General features: G+C 37.8%; 1 protein-coding gene across 1 annotated transcript in view; it reads left to right on the top strand.

Annotated features, from left to right (window-relative positions):
* Positions 1–1,688: 1,688 nt before the first annotated feature.
* Slc5a12 (solute carrier family 5 member 12) overlaps positions 1,689–25,889 on the top strand; it is a 53,511-nt gene continuing 29,310 nt past the window's right edge. Inside the window, exons 1-5 of the mRNA XM_008841716.1 lie at positions 1,689–1,693; positions 11,997–12,336; positions 18,163–18,228; positions 20,092–20,143; positions 21,221–21,288. Coding sequence (XP_008839938.1) covers positions 11,998–12,336; positions 18,163–18,228; positions 20,092–20,143; positions 21,221–21,288 — 525 coding nt within the window. The 5' untranslated portion in view covers positions 1,689–1,693; position 11,997. The remainder of the gene's footprint in view (positions 1,694–11,996; positions 12,337–18,162; positions 18,229–20,091; positions 20,144–21,220; positions 21,289–25,889) is intronic.

Genomic DNA, 25,889 nt, shown 5'->3' with positions numbered 1-25,889 from the left:
CTTGAGTAGTTTAATTTGTCCACGTTATCTTCCAGTCTTGATATTCTATTTTCCATTTCATTCATCCTGTTGGTGAGGCTTTCTCCTGTCCTTTGTAATTGGCTTCCTGAGTTTTTCACTTCCATCTTCATTTCAGCCTGAATATTCTTCAATATTTCTGACTCTTCTGAATTCATTCAAAAGTTTATCCCTATCTTCTTTCAGTTCTTTGATTTCTTTCTTTGTGTGTTCTTTAAATTCACTGAATTCTTTTATCATGTTTATTATTGTTCTTTTGAGCTCCATGTCCTGTTGGTACTTGGTGGGCATATATTATTTTGATTCTTCATGGCACTATTTTTTCTCTGTGACTTTGAGATGTGGATTTCTTTTGTAGCTTCTGATTCTTGTGTGAAACTCAAGCCTTCCTTTGTTGAGTTTAGGTCTCCTTCTTTTTGTAAACTTTATGTGCCTTTGTGGTTTGCTTGTTGAGCATGAAAAGCTGGTTGGTATAAGCTTCAGGTTTTCTCTTTTGATTTTATATTGGAGTGGCCAAATTGCTTTTGTCTCCAAGAGTTCCCACAGAGGCCTGAGTTGGATGAGGATCAGATGCTTTCAGGCTTTCTCCTAAGTTCTGGATCCCTCCAGGAAAGATGCTGGTCTCAGGAATTTGGGGGCTGGGATGGCCTGGGAACAGGGCCCAGGAAAGATGCTCATCCTAGGAAGCTGGTGGCTGTGTCACCCAGGAATGCAAATGGAAGTGGGGATTGGAAGAAGGTCCAAGGGTTCCTGGGGACTCCTGGGATGAGTTGGGTTGGTCTGAATGTAAATGATCAGGAATTAGTGGTGATTCTGGGCCAAACGGTCATTCCAGGGGTCTGGGGTGGCAAGACAAGAAATGGGCCAGTACCCAGGCTAGTTGGAGAGATGGAGTTGGGGAGCTGGGAGGGTGAATGAGGCTTTTAGAGTCAAGTGGCAGTGGGCACCATGGGACTTACCTAGGAAAGATGCTGGCACCAGGAAGCTGGTGGCTGTGCCACCTAGGAATGCAAAGGGAGGTGGGGTTGGGAACAGGCCCACAGGGCTTCTGGGACTGCAGGGATGAAACGGGCTGATCCGGGTGCAAAGGAGCAGTAAGCAGTGGGGTTCTGGGCCAAGAGGTCAGTCCAGGGGTCTGGGGTGTCAAGACAAAAAATGGGCCAGTACCCAGGCTAGGAGAAGAGAAGGGGTTGGAGAGCTAGTAGGGTGAATGAGGCTGGGGCTATCAAGGTGTAGCGGGTGCTGTGAGACTTACTCAGGAAAGATGCTGGCACCAGGAAGCTGGTGGCTGTGCTGCCCAGGCAGCAAAGGGAGGCGGGGGCAGGAAGACAGCACTTTGATTCTTATGTTTAATCTCTCTCTATCATATCCTCTGGGATATGATGGGGTGCTGTTGGTTTCTTTTCATGGAACATCTGTTATATGATCTAGTTTCATATAGTTATCCACTTTGCTCATGTACCTGAACCTAGATTTTTCTTCATAAAACTTTATTTTAGAATCATTTTACATACACAGAGAAGGTACAATGATTACATATATTTCTTACATATGCCTTAGGCAGTTTCCCCATTGTGTCACCTTCATTCCTATAATACAGTTGTTATGATTAATGAACTCATGCTCAATTACTAATATTAAATTAAATATCATTTTGAGGAAGAATAGTTTCCAAGTCTGTAAACTCCTTTATCTTCTCTTACAATTTGGTTGAAAGTAGATTGGTCTCCTAAAATTAACAGAATTATGAAAGTATTTCTGCATATCCACAGACAGCATCTTTAGCGGTAACCAGAGCCAATGTAGACTGTTTTTTATTTGTTTGTTCATTCCTTTGCTGGTTTTGAAGCAAGGACTCCTGTAGTCCCCAGGTGGCCTGCAAATCACTATGTAGATCATGCTGGCTTCAGTCTTAAAGAGATCGACCTACCTCTGCCTCCTGAGAGCTGGGATTAAGCTTGTGCCACTCTGCTGGGCTGAAATTCAGACTCTTGTTTCAAGAAGTGAAGGGATATGGGATGATGAACAAGTGCTTAGTGTGCTTAGTCCTTTTGTACATAGTGACGGGGGTAAACAACTGCACTTCTCTTCTCTCCTCTCCTCTCCTCTTCTATCTTTTCTCTTCTTTTCTTTCTTTTCTTTAGGCCCCTTCTCATATACTGCCTTGGGAATAAGGTTGCACAGAATGCTCCCTCAATGAGATTTCAGTTCCCTGTAAGAAGGCCTAAAAAAATCAATTGCTAGAACAGTTCCATTCATGATGATTTGGATCTTAAATCATTGAGAATCTCTCTCTCTCTCTCTGTCTCTCTCTGTCTCTCTCTTTTTTCTCCTAACATAAAGAAATCTTTTTTTCTCCACTACACTCAATGACTGTTTCATGGAATAGAGTTTTATTGTCCATAAAATCATAAGTTACTTATTTCTCACACTTTTGCTCAGTGCCCTTTGGTACAGATAGGTAGTGAAATCTATTGCAGATAAAACAATAATTAAAAGTTAAAGTCCAAAATTAAATTTCTGATGAGAAGAAAACTAGGCCTAGCTATAGCAATTGCAGAGTAAACATTTAATATTTACATGAGGTAAATTTTTGTGTAACATATTTATAAACTTAATAAGGCTTTAGATAGACCATATATTATCACCTATTAAATCCTATCTATACCTGTCACTGTATCTATCATAATCACTTTACAATCATATATTATTTAACATCCACAACTACCCTTCATGATACTATTTTTAAAAATATTATTTATTTATTTTTTATCTATTTTTTAAATATTTTATTTTATGTGTATGCATATATTACCTGCACATAGATAAGTGCACCCGTGTCGTGCAGTGCCCACAGAGGACAGAAGTGCCCGTCGGATCCCCTGGAACTGGAGTTACAGAGAGTTGTTAGCTGCCATGTGGGTGCTGGGATTCGAACCCGGGTCTTCTGCAAGAACAACTAGTGCTCTTAATTGATGGCTCTTAACTGATGGCTGAGCCATCTCTCCAGCCCTTATTTTTATTTTATTTTATGTGTATGACTGTTTTGCTTGCATGTGTGTAAGTGCACCTGTGTCATGTAGTGCCCATGGAGGTCAGAGGAAGGCATTGGAATCCCCTGGAACTAGAGTTATAGAGTTGTTAGTTGCCATGTGGGTGCTGGGAATTAAACCTGGGTCCTCTGCAAGAGCAGCAAGTGTTCTTAACCACTGAGCCATCTCTCCAGCCCCATAAATGGAAATTCTTAATTTTAACACAGCAACAAAATAATTGTTTCTGTCAGTCTGCTAGGTTAGCTAGACACAATTTCTCCTGTTTGTTATTTTTTTTCCTCTTATGAATACTGAGATTTAATTAAATAAAACTGGTATATGGGGCATTTTCGTTCTTCAGAATGAAAATGGGCACATCAAGAAGTTCACCTTACAGGTGAAAATCAAGACATTAAAGCATAGACAGCAGTGTGGGGTTTTCTTCCCTGTGGGTGGGAGTGCTATGTGTGGATGGGGGTGCTATGTGTTGGTAGGAAAGTGCTTTTTCATGGGATGCTAGAAGATCTTGAGCTTCTGGATCTCAAAACATTTCTCCAGTGCATACTTGGACAGGGAGTTAGTGCTGGAGTGTCAGAATATTCTGGAAGCTTCAGTAAAAGTAAAGTACCCACCACTGGTCTGAAAGTTAGCCTAAGGCAATTGCAGGAAGTCAGCCAACTCAACCTTTCCATTGTCTGACAGCCATTTAGAGAAGATAACTTTACACCTTGTTGCTGAGGGAAGCCCTGGCTTATATTTTTACCCAGCATAATTTTTCACTGTCAGGGTCCACAACTCAGATAATGAACAATATATTTCCTGGTGTCTCTGTTTGTGGATGACCTTTCTATGATTTTTTTTCTTTATAAGCCTACTGAATTGTGACATTTTGAAAGTATGAACAGGATTCAGTTACCTTTGTATACTTCCTTAGCACAATTTTAAATCTTTCATAGAACTTGTACTCAACAAATGTTTATTAAACTGATTTCTGCATTAATATTCTCTAATAAAGAAGAAAGTTGCTAACACATATAGAAACATTGTAGAAGATACTAATAAGAAAGTCCTTGTTTATAAGATCTCTTTTGGTCCCTAAAACTACCTTGCAAGCTATTCCTATTTTATGAAAGAGGAAGCATAGAGCAGTCAGTCAAACTATACTGTAAAGTTAGTAAAGTAAATAGCAAAACTGGAATTCAGATTCCGGAAGATGGTGGATTATTTGCAGCCACTGATGATTAGGCTCTCCAAAGACTATTGTTAGAATAACTGGAGAGAAGCTGCCCTTTGAGATATGACTGACAGCAGGAAGGCACCGAAGATTCAGTAATGAACAAACAGCTCCTAATAAAATTTACCAAGAATTTGGAGAATGGACGAGAGAGCGACCACTTGTGTATTATGTGACTGGTAAAAGGGCAGAGAGCAGGATGCTGAGAGAAAGAAAAAACTAGCAACTCATAAACACAACACTGTTGCTAACTCTGATCAGAATTACAGTATAACCAAATGAGGATCTTGAAGTGTACATAACATGCTGGCACTGGGAAATGTCTGTCTTCTTCTCAGCATTTAGTGTTGGCAGAAAGCCAGTTTGAGAGACTTCTATCTCAGATTGTAATTCTAGAACTCAAAGTTCCCTACATTGTCCTATCTCTAGAAATTTTCATCAAGGGCCATATGTTACCCAACAAGTGCTGACCTAAGAGCTCATTGGCTATAAGAGGAAAGATGTTGATTGCTTTGCACAGTGGGAAACCAATTATAGTCACATCACTGGGCAAACAGAAATACAGCCTGAAACTGAGAGTCTGCAACAAGACATTATAGGTAAATGGACTCAAAATCAAGCAGGAGTATTTGTACTTATATCTGACAAAGGGAACCTTAAGCCAAAATTAGTCAGAAGAGACAAACAAGATCACTAAATATTTACAAAGGGAGCAATCTATCAAGAGGATATAATAATTATATATGCATCAAATATTTGTGCATCCAAGTTCATAAAACAATGCTAGACATAAAAAATTATATACAAAAACCCAGCATAGAGCTGGAGAAATAGGCAAGAGGCACAACCTTATCCTTTGTGGCTGATTACTATTGGGTGAGGGAGTGTTGATCTTCTTTAAGAGAGAGACTCTAGATTGTCTGAGTAGACTCCAGTGGATGAACTCAAACCATGGGATATCTAGGCACACAAACTTGACTTGATAGGCCTTAACATATGTGAGAGAATGCATGAAATCTTGTCGGGGAGCTATAGGAAGGTGATGATAGGGAGGGGTCTAAATATGAATAAGATGTACTGTAATGCCCCAAAGTTGAATAAAATCTTAAAGTGAGAAAACAAAAAAGATTAAACTTTTATAATCATATATACTTTTATTCGTGAAATAAAATTGACAATTTTACATGTTTTTATAGTTATATAATGGACAAAGTAAGAAATACGTAGATGTCAGCAACAGATTCCTTTCCTCTTGAGATTTTTTTATTTAAATTTTTATTTTATATGTATAAGTGTTTTACCTGCATGCATGTAAGTGTGCCCATTTCATGCAGTGCCCGTTGAGGACAGAAGAAGAACTGGAGTTACAAACAGTTGGTAGCTGCCATGCGGATGCTGAGATTCGAACCTGGGTCTTCAGCCAGAGCAGACAGTACTCTCAATTGCTGAGTCATCTCTCCAAACACACCCCACTCCCTTGAGCTTTTATTCAAAAATCCTACTTTCTGGGCTGGAGTGATAGTTCAGCGGTTAAGAACACTGTTCTTGCAGAAGACCCAGGTTCAAATCCCAGTACCCACATGGCAGCTAACAACTGTCTGTAACTCCAGTTCCAGGGGATCCGACAGTCTGTTCTGTCCTCCACAGACATTGCACGACACGGGTGCACTTACCTACATGCGAGCAATACATGCATACACATAAAATAAAAATAATAAATACAATATTTTTAAAAATCCTACTTTCGTGTCTCTAATCCTGAACCTAACAACTTTCCCCTTATGCTTAATTTAACAAATTAAATCAAATTTAATCCACAGTAGTTTATGCTGGTGGTTCTCCCCTTTCTATAGTAGAGCAAGGGGTTGTTTAGGATTCTAGAGGTGAGTCATAAAGGACCTTGATCCTCATGCTCAGTTGCCCTCTCAACTGGATATTCTGTTTAAATATTTACTTGTTGCCTGTAGAATTCTGCTGTCATTAGTCTGTTTTAATATTAAATAATGTTCTCTTCTGATCTTAAAACTGGACTCTAAAATCTGACTCTAGAAGTTTTGAGTTAATATCTACTTTCACAGATGTTGCACTTGAGACGTGTAAAATAATGAAGACTATGCTGGGCTTTCTCATGCTGGAAAGGCACATTTCCCTTCCCTTTTTTCCCACATGAACATTTCTGACATAGGAATATGCCACTGGACTTAGTAGTTCTTTCATTTTCCCTGTAAAATTATTAAGGTTGATGCTATGTCTTATTAAATATTATTAACCTTGTATGGAATGAGTTTTACTAAAGAAGAGATGAGAGTTTTAGGACATTAAATGTTACCAAAGGTAAGAATGGTAGCAACATAGAAAATAATTCATGTTTACAGACAAGTGTGCCTTTCACTCCCCATCAAAAGAGCTTCTTTTGGCAGTAGATGGAGACAACTTCCAAGTTCTGATCAAATGCAGAGAATAAGCTGCTTTTTCTGTGAGACAACTAACACTGAGTCATACATCTTCAATGCAACCTCTACACATAGGATAAATGCACCGTCAATTCTCACCAGAGAAGTTTCTTTATATAGCAGATGGTGATTAACACAGAAACTCACAATTGGTCAATGTGCAGAGAACAGCCACGCCATGATTATCCCTGATAAGAGTACCTATTTCACGCACCTTTGCCTCCCAAGGCTCAGGGATCATTGCAGAAGAAGAGGAAGTGTGTAAGAACCAGAGTGAGAGGATGACTACAGGCAAACAGAGTCTTCTGGAAAGCTGTTTAGTTACTTGTATGAACTCACAGCAATGGTGACAGCATACACAAGTCCCATGCAAGGTCAAACTGACAAGAATCCCAGCATAGACTTGGGGACTTGGTTAAGAAATTCCAATCCAACCTAAGGAACTTGGGCAATTGATGTCTTCTGGGAGGGGGAAAAACAGTGTCTTACTGTGATAGGACTCTTGGTGGGCCCAGTGGATGTACCCACACTCAGGGACATTAGGAGCACAAATCAGACTTTATAGGCCATATATACATGACAGTACATTAAATTGGGTGAGGTGCAGATAAGGGAGAAGATATAAATACTATCAAACTATATTGTATGAAAACTATAAAAACTCAATAAAAAATTTTAAAAACAAAATAAACTTTTAAAAGTAATAAAAATTCTGAATATTAGACTTTTTTTAAACTTTTACAAAAACTTTATTGAGAATTTCATGCATGCATATAAGGTGTTTTGATCAAATCCATGCTCACTCCCTCCCCTCCAACATTCCCCCCTGAAGAGGTAACCCTATAATCTTTTAAGGATTAGGTACAAGCTCCCAAATACTTTGGACATTTTTGGCTTTTGGAACAGAGTATGTTGCTAACAGGCCCAAGGACATTTTGACTTTTAGCTTAGAAACTGGTTACATTTCTTTGGGGTCTTTTTACCTTAACTGCCTAGTCAATTCCTACCTCCTATTCTTGTCATGCCATCCTCTGAAGGGGTTATTCAAATTGCCAAAAGGGAATCGGGACCCAACTGTTTTGGCTTCTTCCATGCTGAACAGGGATGCAAGGTGAAGCAATTAGAGTACCCCTTCAGTGGGTCTATCTAAAAGACTCCCAAGTTGCATAACTCTTGTCTCTAAGGGGAAAAGAAAGTCCTTGAATCATGAATAGGAGATGTGAAGGAGAAATAAAGGCAAGAGTAATCAGCCTTACAAGTTCTAGACAGAGAACTAGAAAAAAGTCAGAACGGGGCAATTTTAGACTTATAAATGGATGTCATACTTTAAATTCAGTGAAATATTGGAAGCAATACATTCTTTTCCATGAAACACTGTTCACAGGCCAGGCAACCATTCTACTCCCCACTGCTTTGCAATCCAGCACTTATGGGAAGCATATGGATAATATTGTTTTTTATGAAATTTAACAGTGCTCCTTGGTTCTTCTGCTACAAGTTTGTAGTACTTAACCTTGAGACCTCATTGATGTAATGACAGTGTTTTGAACAAGAATTCACTGACTCTTACAAGTTGTTTACAAGTCTTATGGGTTGAATTTTAACATAAGTGATGTTAATATTAAACATAGTAGTTAAATTTCTGGAAGTCATATAGGGTTCTAATTTCCTCTTAGACAACTCCAAGAAAACTTTATAATAATAAAAATACAGGTGTATTTTGGAGATATAAGGCTGTTTCAGACTATTGCAAGAAAGCAGTTATAGTAACATATGGAGCTACACAAATCCTTTAGGTTCCAGTACATATAAATTTATGTTTCTAGATACTGTGGTCTAGTGAATAACTTGTGAATAACACCTAATATGTACACACTTTGTTTAAAAATGATTCCATTGATAAAATTTTAATAGATCATTTAGGCCTTTTCCAAGCCATAGGCTTTTGCTTGTGGGGGATAGCTTGTCCTAATAAGAAATAACTCAATAAGAAATAACACTTTATTCGGATTTTATCATGAGATTTCAGGAACTGAGTCACATCTTTAAGTATCTCTTCTAATTCTGGCTCTTAAGCCATTTCTACCACATCTGCAGTTTTTCCCCCATTGAAATCTTGAACCTTCCAAAATCATTTGGAATCAAGTTTTTACAAGTCTTTATTAATTTTGACATTTGATCTTGTCCCATCAGTCATAAATTTTCTTAGTAGCATTTAAAGTGATGAATCATTTCCAGAGATTTTAAACTTATTTTGCCCATAGCCATCAGAGTAAATCATTGCCTGTGAAAGCTAGCCTTTTCAAATTTGTTTATGGAATAATAAGACTTGAAAATTGAAATTACCCTGATCCACAGGCTGAAGAATGACTGATAATGTTAGCAGGCATGAAAGCAACATTAAAATCATTTATCACCATCAGAATCTTGGTGACTGGGAATATTTCAAATGAACAGTAATATTTTGTAAAGAATCATTTTCCTGTGCAGTAGGTCTCAGTGGTAGGCTTAAAATATTCAGTGAGCAGATAATTCTTAGATCACTAGAGGAATTCAGAATGGTAAATGGGTGTTGGCTTTCATTTAAAATCATCAGTTTCATTAGCCTTTAACAGGGGAGTTAGCTTGTCTTTTGACACCAAGCATTAAATTTTGTTATCTAGCTATTAAAGTCCTAGATAGGTTTTTTTTTTTTATTATAATAACAAGCTATACATCTACATTGAAAGACCTGCTGTTTAATAGAGCAACCTTTCTCAATTAATCTGGATAGATCTTCTGATAATTTGATGGAACTTCTACAGCAAGACTTTCTGACTTATCTTGAACTTTCATTTTTTTAAATATTTTATCTTTTTATTATTTTTATTTTATGTGTATGAGTGTATTTCCTATATATATGTGTGTACCTGTGTCATGCAATGCCTGTGGAGGTCAGAAGAGGGTGTCAGATTCCCTGGAACTGGAGTTATGGATGGTTGTTAGCCACCATGTGGTTTCTGGGAATCAAACCTGGGTCCTCTGCAAGAGCAACCAGTGCCTTAAATGGCTGAGATATCTCTCCAGCCCCAAACTTTCATATTGTTAACATGATTTTTTCTCAACTCTTATGAGATAACCTCTGCTATGCTCAGACTGTTCTGAAGCATCCTCCTTCTCTTGGCCCTCATAAAAGTGAAGAGAATGAAATTTTCTTTTGAGTTAAGCATTGAATTGATGTTCTGGCTAGTTTAATTTTATCCAGAGGACTAAAGCTTTCTTCATATCAGCAGTAAAGCTGTTCTTCACAAAATGGGAATTTTTGTGTTGTTCACTGAAATAGGCTCTTTAATTTTTTATAAGAGTATGCTTCTTGTATTCATGATTTAATGTGAATGCTACATGACTCTTCCTTTCACGTGAACAGTTAGGACCCACTGTAGCCTCATGACATGGAGAGAGGCACGGGGAAATGGCAGGTCAGTGGGGCTTTCAGAGCACACACATTCATCATGGTCATAGACACAGCTCATGGCATGTAGAAAGAATCACAAGGATAGCAGCAAAGGTCCCTGATCTAAGATCACGATAAAAGATATAACAGAAAGGTTTCAATCAGTGTAAAAATTCAAATTGTGACATGGATATCAGACCCAAATACAGTGTAAGAAAAAGATGGTGCCAATAGAGTTACTCAACACAGGATTATCACAAGCCTTCAATTTGCAAATATACAATTCTTGCCAAGCCAAGTAAACTGAAGCGTAACAAAACAAGGTATGCTTACACTGCTTATAAAAAGAATAAAAATCAGAGCTTAATGTAAATCTACTAAAGAACTTGTGTCCATTTACATCAGTTATATAACTGTTGAGTACATGGAGAAATTGAAGTAATGGAACACAAAACCCATGTTGGTGTAGAGTGTCTTTCTACCTCTACTTGTAACTGGCTGTGTATTCTGCCACCAGAATGTTCTCCCATCTAACACAGATTCCCTGAGGAGATTAAGGATCAAAAATTATGTCTATCTTGAACAAGTAATCTTGTTCAAAGACTTGTTCAAGTTATAGAAAAGGAAAATTAAAGTTTCTTCTGTTTGACTGAAAATGCTTCTGTCTTGGACAATACAGGTAATTTTAATTTTCTACTTTTTCTTTTCAATGATTTTCCTCTAATAGCTACTATTTATAGTATCCATTTCCAGAAACTCAGTCATTTGTAACATCAGACTTCTAGCCACCCACAATCAGAATGGGATAGGGAGATGATTATTGAAAACAGATTAGAATAATTGCAGGGTATAAAATGGTTAGGAAGGAAGATTCTTTCTCTAAGAATTAAGTAGAGGGATAAGACAGACTGCAAAGCTGAAGAGACCTAAACAAGGCCTTGTATATCATTTAATATATAAAGCCTATCTAAGGTTGTGTAGAGTTAGGGCTGGGGAAGAGGAATGAACAAAATAGAGAAATTACCTCACTTGTCTTGGTCCTAACTCTAACTCAGTCTCTGGACACAAGTGTAATGGACCAGTGAAAGTGAAGGAGTGAAGGAGAAAATAAAGTTTATCAATTATTGGTAAATTACTTTCCTGAGTCTTAGGGTCAAGAGAAAATAATCGTGTTTAGGAAGACCTCAGGACAGAGAGGCTCAGGAAGCCCGAGACTCAAAGTTTCATAATGTCTTATTCCAGTGTTCCAGGCAAAGCTCAGCAAAGTTAAATGATATGTCAACAGGAACCCAGTTGTGATTGAGCTAGGACATGGGCAAAGGTCTCTGGATTATTAATGTTCTTTGATCTTTACCCTCCATCCCACTGCCTCTGCAGTTATAGGTATGCACCCTCCTCGTGAACGTTTATCACTACACTGTTTCCCAATAATGATTAACTTTAATTAAAAAAAATACAAGTGATAAAAGAGCATGGTGTCTGGTAAAGCCAGTCCATCCCAGCAGTTATTAACTTCCAAACACAACTGAATTTCTTCTCTGGCATGTTTCAGGAGAGAAGCAGGCAGCTCATGGCCAGAGTCAGATTTTGATTTCTCAGTTTTGGGTATCAGCTCTACTACCATATTTTTTTTAATAGTCAACTTTGAAGAACTTCTTAGAGGATAACTTGGTGTCTGAAGCTCTACAGGTATCTGCAGTCCCTCCTACTCTTCAGAGAATCACAATCTTCCCTCTCCAAAAAGCTTCTTCTGCACTCAGCTCTGCTGTGCCAAACATCTCACTGAACCCTGCTTTAAAGTAACTGTCTAGTGCTGTACTTCCGAGCATGGAGGTGAAGAACTTTGAAGTTTGGGATTATGTTGTATTTGCAGGCCTCTTTGTCATTTCCTCAGGAATTGGAGTGTTCTTTGCCATAAAGGAGAGAAAGAAAGCAACATCTCGGGAATTCTTGGTTGGGGGAAGGCAAATGACCTTTGGCCCAGTAGCTTTGTCCCTGACAGCCAGCTTTATGTCTGCTGTGACTGTTCTGGGGACTCCAGCAGAAGTCTACCGTTTTGGGGCATCATTCATTCTTTTTCTGATTGCTTATGCGTTTGTCATCTTCTTCACATCTGAGCTCTTTCTCCCCGTGTTCTACAGATCTGGCATCACCAGCACGTACGAGGTAAGACCTACTGCAGAAGGAGATGCTGTTTCTGTTCACTTGAAGGATTTCTGTTATCCTTGTTTTTTTCTCTCTGTAAATGCTTATCATCTTAACAGCAGTCATTGACGAATACTCACTATTTGGGGGGAAATTCTACATTGCCAAAAAGACATGTATGATGGGGGAGAGGAACCTGAGTTTTGACTGTCTGTCACTCTATAGAAAATAAGAGAGTGATGTCAATCCCATTGGCTATTTCCATGATTAAATGCGGATCTATGTATAAAACTTGATGTATTTTCTAGTTTGTGAGAGACAATTAAGAAAAGAGAAATGGTGTTATTTTTATTATTAGCAAAATTAGTCTGAAAGACAGAGGTGGTACTATCAGTATTATAATTTTCCAACTAAATAAATCTTTGATACAGATAATTAAATACTTTCTAGAAGGTCTTAAGACATAATTCCAGTGCTGGAGAGATGTTCAGTAGGTAGAGCACTGGCTGCTCTTGCAGAGAACCCTGGTTTGGTTTCCAGCACCTACATGGTGGCTAACAACCGTCCATAACACCAGTTCCAGGGTATCCAATGCCCTCTTCTGACCTCCATGGGTACCGCACAACAGGTGCACTTACACACATGTTGGCAATACACTCATATGCATAAAATAAAAATAATAAATAAAATATTTTAAAAAGATATATTATTGCATAGATGGTCATATCACTTATATTCATCATTAATTTTCTGATGCCAAAAGAAGATAACCACAGTTGAGTGATTCAACAAATACTGCTTGGACTACAAATTCAAGAGAAAATAACTAAATGTATGTGTGGTCGCCGGCTATGGCTGCTCTCCTCCAGCTATGGCCACTCTCCTGCTCTCTCAGTTCCTCCAATCAGTCGTCCGGTCTAGAACCCAGGGCTGGTGAGGAGTCTGAGCCAGCGTCGCCGCATTCAGATGCAGGAGACCAGGTTCAGTGACACAGATCTGCTTTATTGCAGGAAGGCATAAGCTTATATAGGGGTAGTGGTCCAATCACAGCACAGCAAGTAGGATACCTTATTAGCATAACAGGTTTAGCATCCTATCACAGTACAGCAAGTAGGATATCTTGATTCCAAGGGTGGTGATTAGGGAGTGGCAAGCTCTAGGCATCAGTCTCATGATTTGCCAATGGGAGCAAAATGTCACAAGGCGTTCCTTGTGGCTCCAGTGGTCTGGCTGTTGCCTCAGGTCTGCTGTATGGCTGTCAACAAGACTTTCACCCTAGGCTCAAGCCTGTCTCCCGCATGTATGATTTGTCCTAAAATGTGGACATATCTCATTACACATTAATGTACTTCCAAAAATATTTGATCTAGATTTTTCCATTCAAGTAAAGATTTGACTGAAAAAGACATTGCTAAATTTTTTAAACAAAATTTATATACATTTCAATGCATATTTTAAATTTAATATTGTGCTGTTCATAGAAAACATCTTAGTCATCTGTATACCTCTTCCTTCATTCCCCACCCCCTCCATAGCCACCTCCCACTGGGTTTCATGCATTCTGTCATATATGTTAAGACCTATTGAGTCAAGTTTGTGTACCCAGATGTCCCTCAGTGCAAGTCCATCCACTGAAGTCTAGTCAGCCTGTCTAGAGCCTCTCCCTTAAGAAGATCAGCTCTTCCTCACCCATCACTAATCAGCTGTCAATAGTTCTTTGGCTCAAGTTGGGGCCTGCTGCTCATTTCCTCAGTTCTATGCTGGGTTTTTGTCAGACTGAGTTTGCACAGGTCTTGTGCATTCTGTCACCATAGCTGTAAGTTCATATAAGCAACTGCCCAGAGGCTTGTATATCCCTAGTCTTGTACTTGGTATTATCATACTTATGCCCCTTTATTTTTATTTTATGTATATAGTGATTTGCCTGCATGTATATGGGTGTGCCTGTGTCATGCAATGCCCACAAATCTCAGAAGAGGGTGTTGGATTCCCCGAACTGGAGCTACTGATGGTTGTTAATTGCCATGTAGATACTAGGAATTGAACCTGGGGACTCTACAAGAGCAGCCAGTACTCTTAACCACTGAGCCATCTCTCCAGCACCCTTGATTTTGATTTTTAAATGTTTGCTTTTAGAAGAGAAACCTATGGCTGGATGCTGTAAGCTCCCTTTCTCAGAGGCATGCATTTTGAACTCAAGTGCTCTTTAAGGCAAAAGTTTCACACTGTTTTCAGTGCTACAGTATTTGAGACTTTTGATTTCCCGGTGATTTTCTTTACTTTTGTGAGAATATTTATAAAATCGTATAGCTTTAGTCACATATTCACTAGACTGTGATTGAATACAAGTGTAGTAACTTATTACCTAAAAAAAAACAAGAGCCTAAAAGTAACATGGTTTTATTTTATCTATATTTTATTATTTTTATTTTATGTGAATGAGTGTATTGCCTGAATATATGAAAGTGCACCTGTGTTGTGCAATGCCTGCAGAGGTCAGAAGAGGGCATCGGGTCCCCTGAATTTTGAAAACAGGTCATAATTCTACAGATAGTTTTTAGCTTCTGAGAAGGATTCATGTTAAACAGCAAAATATTTATGTGTCATTTCTTAGGAAGTGGACTAATTAGTAATCAATCCTTTACTTAAAAAACGATTTTTCTTTTTTCTTTCTTTTTTAAATTGAATTTTTACAAATTTCATGTGATGCGTCTTGAACATATTCATATCACTTCATCACCTACCTTCATCACCCCCATACCTCCCCCACTATATTTCATGTATTCTGTCATATATGTTAAGGCCTATTGAGCCAAGTTTGTGTCCCCTGATGTCCCTCAGTATAAGTTCATCCTTTGGAGCCTGGTCAACCTATCTAACATCACTCCTGCAAAGAAAACCAATTCTCCCTCTCCCAGTAGTCATCAATTGTCAATAGTTTCTCTGCTAAGATTGGGGCTTCTTAGTCACTTCCCCACCGCTATGCTGCGTTTTTGTCTGTTTTGAGCTTCCACTGATATTGTACAGTTGTCACCAGTAAGTTCATATAAGCAACTTCCCAGTTTCCTGAAAAACTTTATTTCTTTGTAGTCATCCTCTACCCCAGTTCTTATAACCATTCTTCCCTCTCTTTTGCAATGGTTCCTGAACCTTGGCAAGCAGAGGTTTGAAATAGGTGTCCTACTCAGGGACAAACACTCTGCAGTCTCTTTTTCTCTGCACTTTGGCTAGTTGTGGCTTTCTAAGTTAATCACTGTCTGTTGCATGAGGACGCTTCACTGGTGAGAGTTGACAGATGTATTAGTATTCTTTACTTCCTGCTCCCTATTCTGATATTTCCTGAGCTGTAGGTATAGAAGTTGCATTGTGGATGTGTCTACTTAAGGCTGGGCACCTCACTCATAGACACTTATTCTCTGCATTGACCAGTTCTAGAACTTTGTAACAGTCTCCATCTGTTACACAAAGAAGCTTTTTAGATGAGTGGTGAAAGGTAAATCTGTTTTTAAATATAAGGACACATATTTAAAATATAGTAAGACATTATGTTGGTGTACGGATGACAAAAGTAGTTTTTTTTTTGTTTTTTTTTGTTTTTTCTAGAACCTAAGATCTCTTCAGCCATGTGTTTGGCTATGTTTACAGTACCACACATGAGTTTCCTCCCATTGCATAGGCCTTAATTCCAATTAGACAGCTGTTGATTACTCCCAAAGTAAAAGCATTACTAATACACCAATGGAGATTGTTCTGGACCAGTCATTGTGTATTAGACTTTATAGCTGGGTTAGGAACATTGATTGTTTTTTCTCCTTTGGCAACTTGCACAGTATATTCTCATATAATGAGAGCTATTCTTCAGGGATGAGGTTTCCAGGCCAGTTCTAACTTGATTGCTACAAGTCCTGTGTCTGAAGTATGTCCTGTTTTCAGCAATAGGTTCTTACCTTCAAGTTCTGGGAGGCAATCAAGGCTGTGGCAAATTCAGATATGAGACAGCTATGACCAAGAAGTAACTACAATTGAATCCTTAGAAAGCTGAATCCTGGAGTCATTTGTAACTTCAAATGTTTGTTTTGTTGGCCCACTACATACTTATCATACATTGGAAGACACTCATCTTTTAGAATACTAATTCGAAAAATCTTTCCGGACTTCTAACAGTAAACCAGATCCTGCTATTTAGTATTCACAGCTCCTTACAACTCTTCTCCTAGTATTATTACATCGTGAATTCATGTCAGCATAAATACTTGTTAAAAATGCTTTATGTAATCTATTAGACCCTCAAGATCCTCTGAGGACTAGACTATAACTGTAGGAGGAAGTGCGTGATGGCCTGACTGCGCATGTGCCGTAGCCCACTTCCCCTTTTGCCAACCTGTATCCTGCCTCGGAGCCTGGAGATGGATGACACTGCACCATCAGATGCTCCGGGTCAAGGAGGAGAAGACACAATACCAGAAGAAACCATCGGGGACCAATGGAACACAGGGAGGGGGTATATAAGCACACCCTGTTTCTGCATTAAAGGAGTCGGCAGCTGCTCACACTGCCTGCTTCTTACCTGACTCCCTGGTGTCTGTGTGGTGACTCCGCGCCCAACTCCCCCACCCAAGGGGTGCTCAAGGGTCCCCATAACATATAACTTCTTTGATTACCATTGTGCATAACACAAACATACGTGTGTGTGTTTATATCTTATGCCTATAGCATGTGATATCATACATGGTCAGATAAAGAGAAGAAATAGTTTTTTTCAATTAACATTATCTTGGCTTATCTAGGTGGGCCTTAAATATAAATGGAATCACATGTACCTTAAAAAGAGTATACAGTCAGAGATATCACAGCAAAAGCAAAGGTAATGTTTGACTATAGAGGCAGAGATCAGGGTGATGGAGTCAGTAACAAAGGACTATCAGACATCATCAAAATTCAAAGATGCCAGAGCATATTCATTATTGGGAACTTCTGAGGGAATGAGCACTGCCAACTGATTTGGCCCAGTGAAATTTGTTTTGGATCTCTGGTCTCCAGAAATGGATGGTTATGCATTTCTATTGTTTTAAGCTGTCAGTATTCACAGATATCAAGACAGGAACTGATTAGCTTTAAAAACGTTCATTATAGCTCTACCAGAGTTCAGAGGAGAGATTTTGAGTAGGAACAGGAATGTCAGTGGGGACATTCTTTTTGAGAGATAACTAGAAATGTTAGGGACAAATTTGGACATTTAAATTTGGGGAGAAAACATCTTTCACTGAGAATTTTCTGAAACAATAAAAATTGAATAAGTTAAAAAAGGTATACTAGCTGAATAATTAATAATGATTTAATATGGAGAATAGATTATGAAACTTAGAGGTAGGACTAAAGATGGGAGGTCAGGCAATAGTGGATGGAAAATTACCAAAGATTTTGAGAAAGTGGTATGAAAAGAATCAACGTGGCAGGTGTGAGTTCATGGACCAGATGAGCAAGATTATTATTAATGCTGGGGGTGGGGGGGTTATAGTATTAATCTGGAAAAAAGGAAGCAAAGATTTAAGCTACATTTGGGATGTCAGTAGGTCTAGGATGGGCAGAAAATGAGAAAATCTAGACTTTCATACAACTAATATGTTTATTTTCCTTGACTGTCATGGAAAGAATAAACAGAATTAGTTTTAATGTATGTTTAACTTTTAGCAATGCATGCTCTTTTCTCCCTTTGTTTCTAAGGATGAATAACAAAATATTATAAACCCAAAGCACCAAATTCAAATGGATATCAAGGAAATGAAGGAGGACTTCAGTAGGTCTTGCCTAAAATTCACTGACTGCATGTCTTTTTCTGTTCTTTAGTATTTACAACTGCGATTCAACAAACCAGTTCGCTATGCAGCAACAGTCATCTACATTGTGCAGACGGTGAGGAGCAATGACTGTTGACATGGAGACTAAGGGGTGGCCCAGTGATGGAATTATCTCAATTAAAGGAGATACTTTGTACTAAGATAGCACTTTCTTCCAAAGATATCACTTTCATGATGCATGGTTAGTTATCCTGAGAGGCATTCACATTGCATAGTTTCCATGTATCTGAAGAAGCCATAGAGGAAAAGAAATTTCCTCTAATTTATTTATTTGTTTAATTGTTGCCTTTTTGAGGCAGGGTCTCCCTGTAGCCACAGGAGAGTTGGCCTGGAACTCGCTATGGGGAACAGGCTGGCCTCCATCTCACAGAGATCTGTTTGCCTCTGCCTTGCAATTGCTAGGATTAAAGGCCTGTACCACCATACGTGGCTTTGTTTAACTCTTCGAAACTTTAAATATGGGATGATCTGGTAAATTGTTCTGCTGTTTTATTTTTGAGGCAAGTTTTCACAATACAACCCAGGCTGGAAATTTTCCTGCCTCTGTATTCCAAGTCTTAAGATCAGGTTTACACTGCCCATGTCTGGCTTAGCTTTTAAAACTGGTTATCTGAGTTGAACCAGAAATTCCTGCTTTTCTGTAAGTCTTACCCTTTGATGCAGTATTCCCTATCAGCATCTCTACTTCTTCCCCAAGGAAGACTTCCCCTGACAGGCTTTGGGATACCTCGGAGCTGCCCAAGCTTACCTGTGGCACACAAATGCTGATGCTACCACTTACCAAGTGCTTTCTGCTAAAAGATAACCTGTTCTCTTAATCAAAACCCCACTCCCTGCCTGAATGATTTACTAATTGCTTCTTGAATTGCCCAGATATTTGCATTTTAAATCCATCCCATTCACATTCCCATGACTCTCTAAATAATGGAATCTCATTTATAATAAAATTGAAAAATGAACTTATTTCCACTAGGGTAGCAACCACAATTTTGTGAATTAGAAGAAGCTTTGAATGTGAAGGTCACCCTTACTGTCACTCTGCCTTGTATAGTTCCTCCTCAGAGATTTTCCTCATCTCACTCAAAATTCACTTTCCAGCAAATTGCTGAACTTACTTCATTCTTTAGCAAAGCTTCTCATGAAGTCAGCAGAAAACACATTGTAATGCATGTGTAAAGGGGAATGAGGAGGGAGAGGAAAGATCAGAACTTAGCTTCCAATCTGTTTTTCAATTCCTTTTCAAGTAAAAAATTGATTTTTTCTTCATTTCATGTGTTTGTGTGCCATGTGCATATGTGTATTCATGTTTACTTGCATATAGATGGACGTGTGCACATGCACATGTATGTGTGTGCATGTGTGCCTGAGGCTAATGCCAGGAATCTTTGAATCTCCATTGATTACCCTGCAGCTTTATTCTTTGAGGCAGGGACTCCTGATCCATCCAGAGTGCACAGATATGGATAGGCTAGCCTCGCTAGCCAGCTAGCTGGAAGGATCCCAGTCTCCGCCTTCTGATCTGGAATTACAAGGAAACAGCCATGCCCACCCAGCATTTATGTGGATTTTGTCGATCCAAACACCAGTCTTCTTGCTTGTACAAGTTACCTCTCTGGTCCATCAAACCTTCCCTTTATTTATTTTATTTTGTTCTTGTAGCCATTAGAAATATATTAAATAAAAATGTAACATCTAAAATTTAGCAGCAATCTTGAAAATCCAGCTATCTTCCTTTGCTGCGTTGAATTCATCACCTCTACAAATAACTACAGATAAACGACTTTAGAATCAGAGTGTATGGGAATGAAATGTTTGGTGGAAAAACAGGGAAATAAGACATCAAACTCAACAAGGAACTTTCTAACAGGCTTCCCTTTCCTACCACTTTTTTCCTTCACTGTTCTTGTTTCTCCACCAGATTTTATACACAGGTGTGGTGGTGTACGCCCCTGCTCTGGCACTCAATCAAGGTAAGTTATTAGGCATCATTTACCGTAGAACATTTAAATTCTCATCTTTGAAAGACACGCATTCAATTCCTTGTGGGGGAACACACTCTTATAGTTAGTGGGCTCAGAATGACTATAGTAGTCATCACCAGCAAGCTCTACAGTGTACTGAAAATACACTTATTATTACTATATTATTATTGAAAATAATGTAAAACTATTGTTCACTAGATTTTTCTTTAAAAATGGTTGGTTCTAAACACTGAATTCAATTGTATGTTGTTTGTTTGGGCATTTCAGTTTTGTCTTCTAATCTTTGGTGGAAGCCTCGGTATTTTATACTCATAACCACTAAGTAAGGTTATCTGTGTTATAGGCTCCTTTGTGTAGTAGGTCATCTGAACACAAGAGTAAGCCATGTCTATAATATATACATCAAGATGTATTGTTGATCCTTTCAAGATAATAGAATCCTAGAAACATGAAGGAAAGAAAAAAGTGACAAAAACAGAAAACACGTTTCTCAGTGAGAGCTACCATATTGAAAGTCTTTAGAAATTAATTTCATTGAGCTGTATAGCTATATTGAGAAGGACCAATTAAAAAACTTAGCTTCGAAGTTATTTTTGTATCCCTTAGAAATATTAAACATAAATTTAATATTCCAAAATTAGAAGTAATCTTGATAATCCAATGCTTTTCCTCCATATAATGATTATGCATCTCCTCTACAACTAAGAGATAGAGGTAACTTCAGAACTTGAGTCGGTGGTTTCAGATTACTCAGACAGACTTAGTTAAGAAGGAACATCAGCAACAACGTCAAAATTGAACCAATGATCAGAGCCAAAGAATCTTAGGAGGAAAATCTTACAGATTATCACATGAAATTTGTGGACTGGCTTGGTGTACAAAAATATAATAAAGCAATAATTCTCAGAGGTTAGAAAAGTTAGTAAGGGCAACTAATTTGATAATCTTCTTCCCACAAAGAACACTAACTGAAATGTTGTATCTTTTTCCTCATAAATTTGCTCTTTTGCTTCTTCAGAGAAACTTCTTTTAATGTTTTTTTCCACCCCGCCCCTCTTTTTGTAGTAACTGGGTTTGATCTCTGGGCATCTGTGTTTGCAACAGGAATCGTATGCACATTCTACTGTAGCCTGGTATGTACAGAGCTGTGAAAAAATATTTTAGCACTATCCCCTAATATGAGATAAGGGTAAATCTCCAACAAGAGGACATTTAATTACAGAGGGAGTTGCTATTCTAAAGCTAAGCGAGAATATATTAGCTTGTGTGTCCCTTTTTCCTGAGGAGTCTGTATTACTTTCTTTAAAAGTCTTTTCATTACCAGCTATAGGAGAATCTGGGCTCTAAGCTCATTCAAGAAAATCATGTTGAATGAGAAATGATAGAAAGAACTATCACCTTCTTCAGAGGACAGGTGACTCTATGTAACTTCTGAGAAAAGTAGCTGTTCCTTAAGCACTTATCAGTCATAAGCAAAATGTATATTTCTCTGTTTATGTTTGAAAAATGACAAAATACACATATGTGAGTGAGCAAGGATGGTTGCTGTTTTATACATCTGAGGATTCCACAGCTGTTTTATCTCTTATTTACAGAGAATCCTAGATTACATTTAATATTTGGGTGTGTGCATGCTTGGTTGTCAATCAAGCAAGCCATGTGGTGTTGAACGAATGCTTATATGGCAGTTAATATAGACAGTCAATGAGCACCCACTGTGTGTTAATTTCCCAAAATTCAAATCTTTTGTTTCTTCTGAATAATCATATAATTTGTTAGTATATTTAACTAGTCATTGTCAGATAGGAGGAGTCTCTTTCTTCCATAATAAAGAAGAATAAAGTAATTGGCATACATTATCAAGAAACAGGCTGGGCTATCCATGCACTTGATGTCATGGTCATATCATAGACCCTTCCAATACATGATAATGTGCAACTCAAAACACAGGTTTCTCTTTTTTAAACATGGCAGAGCTCACCATTTGACCTGCTGAAATATTTGTCTTTATTTTTTCCTATTCTCTTCTCATTACTATAATTTTCATATATTGTCTTCACACTTTTTTTAGAAACAGACTCTTCTTCTGTCCATGCTGATCATATGTGACAGATTCACTACTCTAAGGTACCTCTGGCAGCAGAAAGGAAACTGGATTGTGCGCATAACTCTTAGATGTACTGTTATGAAACTGTCTTCTTCCCTAAATAAAATAAAAAATGGTACAACATAAAAATAATTTCAATTTGCAAATTATCAGGACTAGTATATTTAAGGCATGAGTCGTGTGTGGGCAAGAAGGATCAGACTTCCCTGCAGGCAAGTTCACGTAACAGTATCCTGATGGAACTAGTAAGTCTTGGACTCCTGTAGTATACAGCAGCTGAGTGTGGGACTATCTATCTTATTTGTCTGGGGTCATTGTCATTGCAGGAATCTGAAGTGGTTCTTGTTGAGTAATTCACTTTGATTTATGCCAAGAAAATAAGTGCAAAAACTTTCTGGGGAAAGAGTCCAATTTAAGACCATAAAATAACCCAATTAAAATCCTAAAATAAAATATCATTACAAACTGAACGTAACAAGGTACCATGAGTGATGAGTAATAAAACTTGAAAGAGAATCTAGCCTCTGAGGAACACCATGTATTCAAATGATAAGATGTTTAATAATGAATAGATAATCACAATCCATTTAAATAAGGTATGTAGTTTTAAAGATATTTATTAATCTTTGAATTCACGTGGAATGATCATATTATGGTTGTACAATAAAAATATATGCATTTGAAGAGATGATTTTCATATAGGAAGATATATCTGAAGAACAAAATCTATCAGAAAGAATTAAATAAAAAAAAGACAGAAAAATGGGGATATATTTAGAACAAAATGAGATGAACTAATTTATGACCAGCTGGAATCTAGGGGAATAATATATCCAGAATGGAGAAAAGGCAATATTTCAAAACTTATAACTTGAACTTTTGATAACTGATATAAGATATGAATCTACAAATTTGACAAATGCAACCTCAAAGATGAAAAGAAAATTTTTTATCTAGACACATCAATGAAACAGCATATGTAAAGAAGAGCTAAAATACAGCCACAGAGGGGAAAAGATGCCTACCCCAGAAATCTTTCAGCAGATTTCTTAGCAATAAAACTAGAAACGGTAGCACAGTTGGTCCAGTGCATCAAGGGAAAATAACAGTCAGATTACAATTACCTTTTCATCAAAACTGTCTTTCAGGAATGGAGTGTTAGGAATCAGTGTATTTATGACTAGCAGATCTTCTCCTAAGATTAATCTGGAGGAAATATGGTAGGGAGAAGGATAAAAATCTGACCGATTTAAGGGGGCAGCTGCTGATTAGAAAAGATAATACAAGTTGAGCATCCCTCATCCAAACATCTAAATGCTACACAAATTTGAAACTTACTAGACATGGGCAAGATGGTTGAAAGGTCTTATATTTTTGAGCATTTCAGATTTTGTATCTTTATGTTACTTAAGACACATTTATAAAAATCTATACAAGTATTCCAAAATCTATAAAACCCTGAAATCTGAAATATATTAAATTTCAATATAATTATTTTAATATGCAGTAAAACAATAATATAGCTTTTTATATAGTTTTGATATTAAGTAGAATGACTTCTCTCTAAATCATAAAAAACAGCATATGAATTAGATATCAGATTTAAAGTTTTTATTTTATTTATTCACATTTTGTTTGTTTTTTTGAGACAGGGTCTCCCTGTGATCGCACATGGCCTGGGACTCACTATGTAGATCAGGCTGACCTTGAACTCACAGAGATTCACCGACCTATGCTTCCCCAGTGCTGAGATTAAAGACATGCTCCACCATGCCCAGCAACAAAGCTTGAATTTTAATTCTTAAGAATTTGTGGCAAAATTTCAAGAGGAATTATTTAATAAAACATTCAAAATCGGGGCTGGAGAGATGACTCAACAGTTAAGAGCACTTATTGCTCTTGTAGAGGACCCTGGTTCGGTTCCCAACACCCACATGGCAGCTAACAACCATCCATAACTCCAGTTCCAGGGGATCCTATGCCTTCTTCTGACCTCCAAGGGCATTGTATGACATGGGTGCACTTACACACATGCAGGCAATACATTCATATGTAAAAATAAATAAATTATTTTTAAAAATCAGTCAAAATCAAACATTGTGGTTTAAATAAAGTACTACATTTTATCTAAAGAAGATAATTAGAAGCTACATATAGGAAGAAAAATAGGACAAATAGAAACTCAAATGTAATCAAGTCTGGAGATTTTAATCAACACCATAAGAAAAAAGAACAAAGTTTGCTATGTCCTGTGCTTCTTAGTCTTCTTGCTCACACAACACATATGCCTAAAAATAATCATTTATTCATGTTATCCAAACAAATTCTTGTTTCTATCATTCACAGGATGATACAATTATTGGTTTGGAACTGAAAGATCTTCATTACGCACATACAATCCTCCCATGTAATCTTGTCTCACTATACCTCTGCTTCATCTCTGTTTAGCCAGGCAAGAGGCAGTAGTGCCTCACCAAAGAGGCAACCCATTTTTCCTATACCTGCTTTTGTACTGCACTCTATGTGTGGTTATACTGCATGTAGGAAATAATCAGTAGAAGAGTTTTTAAAATGTGATTCCTGCCATCCAGGTAATTTGAAAATTAGTGAAGTGATTATCAGACCTCAAAGAACAAAGGCTAAGACAAAAGAGAGGAGAGGGGAAGAGGGAAGAGAGAGGAGAGAGGAGAGAGGAGAAAGCATGACTAGCCCATGTTCAGGCATGTTCTGAACAGTACATAATCAATGGCAAGTATTCTCTAAAAACTGAAGCTTTTGATATTTGGTCTTCATACTACTGAATTCTGAAACTGATATTGGAGTTAGGAAGGCTTGATGCCTTTAAGAGAAATTAAGATTTTACTGTGTAGGGGGTATGGTAAGAAATTTATCATTCTTGCTGGACATGGTGGCACACGCCATTAATCCCAGCACTTGGGAGGCAGAGGCAGGCAGATCTCTGTGAGTTCAAGGCTACACTAGTCTACATAGTGAGTTTCAGGACAGCTAGGGCTACAGAGAGACCCTGTCTCAAAAAGAACGAAAAAAAAAAAAAGAAATTCATCGTTCTTCACAACATAACTTGAAAACACATAAAAATACAACTTTAGCAGGGACTTTAATGTTTACTTTAAAATGATATTTTAATTATAAAAGAAATTATGATCAACTCCAATGTCTTCTTTCCTCTCAAGTTCAAGATAAAACGTCAACTTTTCACAGAAGTTCTTGACACTCTGGAGGAGTAATAGGATGATAATTCTCTTTTTTCGATGTTAAAAATACCACATCCTTTTATTTTCCTGGTGCTTATTCATTTGCAAAACACTTTTTATATTCCACTTCACTTAATGTTTCCCTAATTGCCTACCCCATATCCACTGCAGTCCTAAGGGATTCTGTACATGGAATGCAATAGCAAGCTCTCCCTTTCCTCTTTTCCTTCTGCCTACGTGCTTTCAGTAAGAATTCTACATCAGAATCATGTGTGGAACTTTGAAAAGTCACCGAGGATAGAGTCCCAACCCAAGCCTCAGTTGATTTACAATCCTTGGGGATGGAACATGGATATTGTCTTCCTTCCTTCCTTCCTTCCTTCCTTCCTTCCTTCCTTCCTTCCTTCCTTCC

Source organism: Nannospalax galili, unplaced genomic scaffold (genome assembly GCF_000622305.1).
Source record: "Nannospalax galili isolate Female #2095 unplaced genomic scaffold, S.galili_v1.0 scaffold481, whole genome shotgun sequence".
In the NCBI taxonomy this organism is placed as follows: Eukaryota; Metazoa; Chordata; class Mammalia; order Rodentia; family Spalacidae; genus Nannospalax; species Nannospalax galili.
This window is presented reverse-complemented; position numbering and strand designations above follow the sequence as displayed.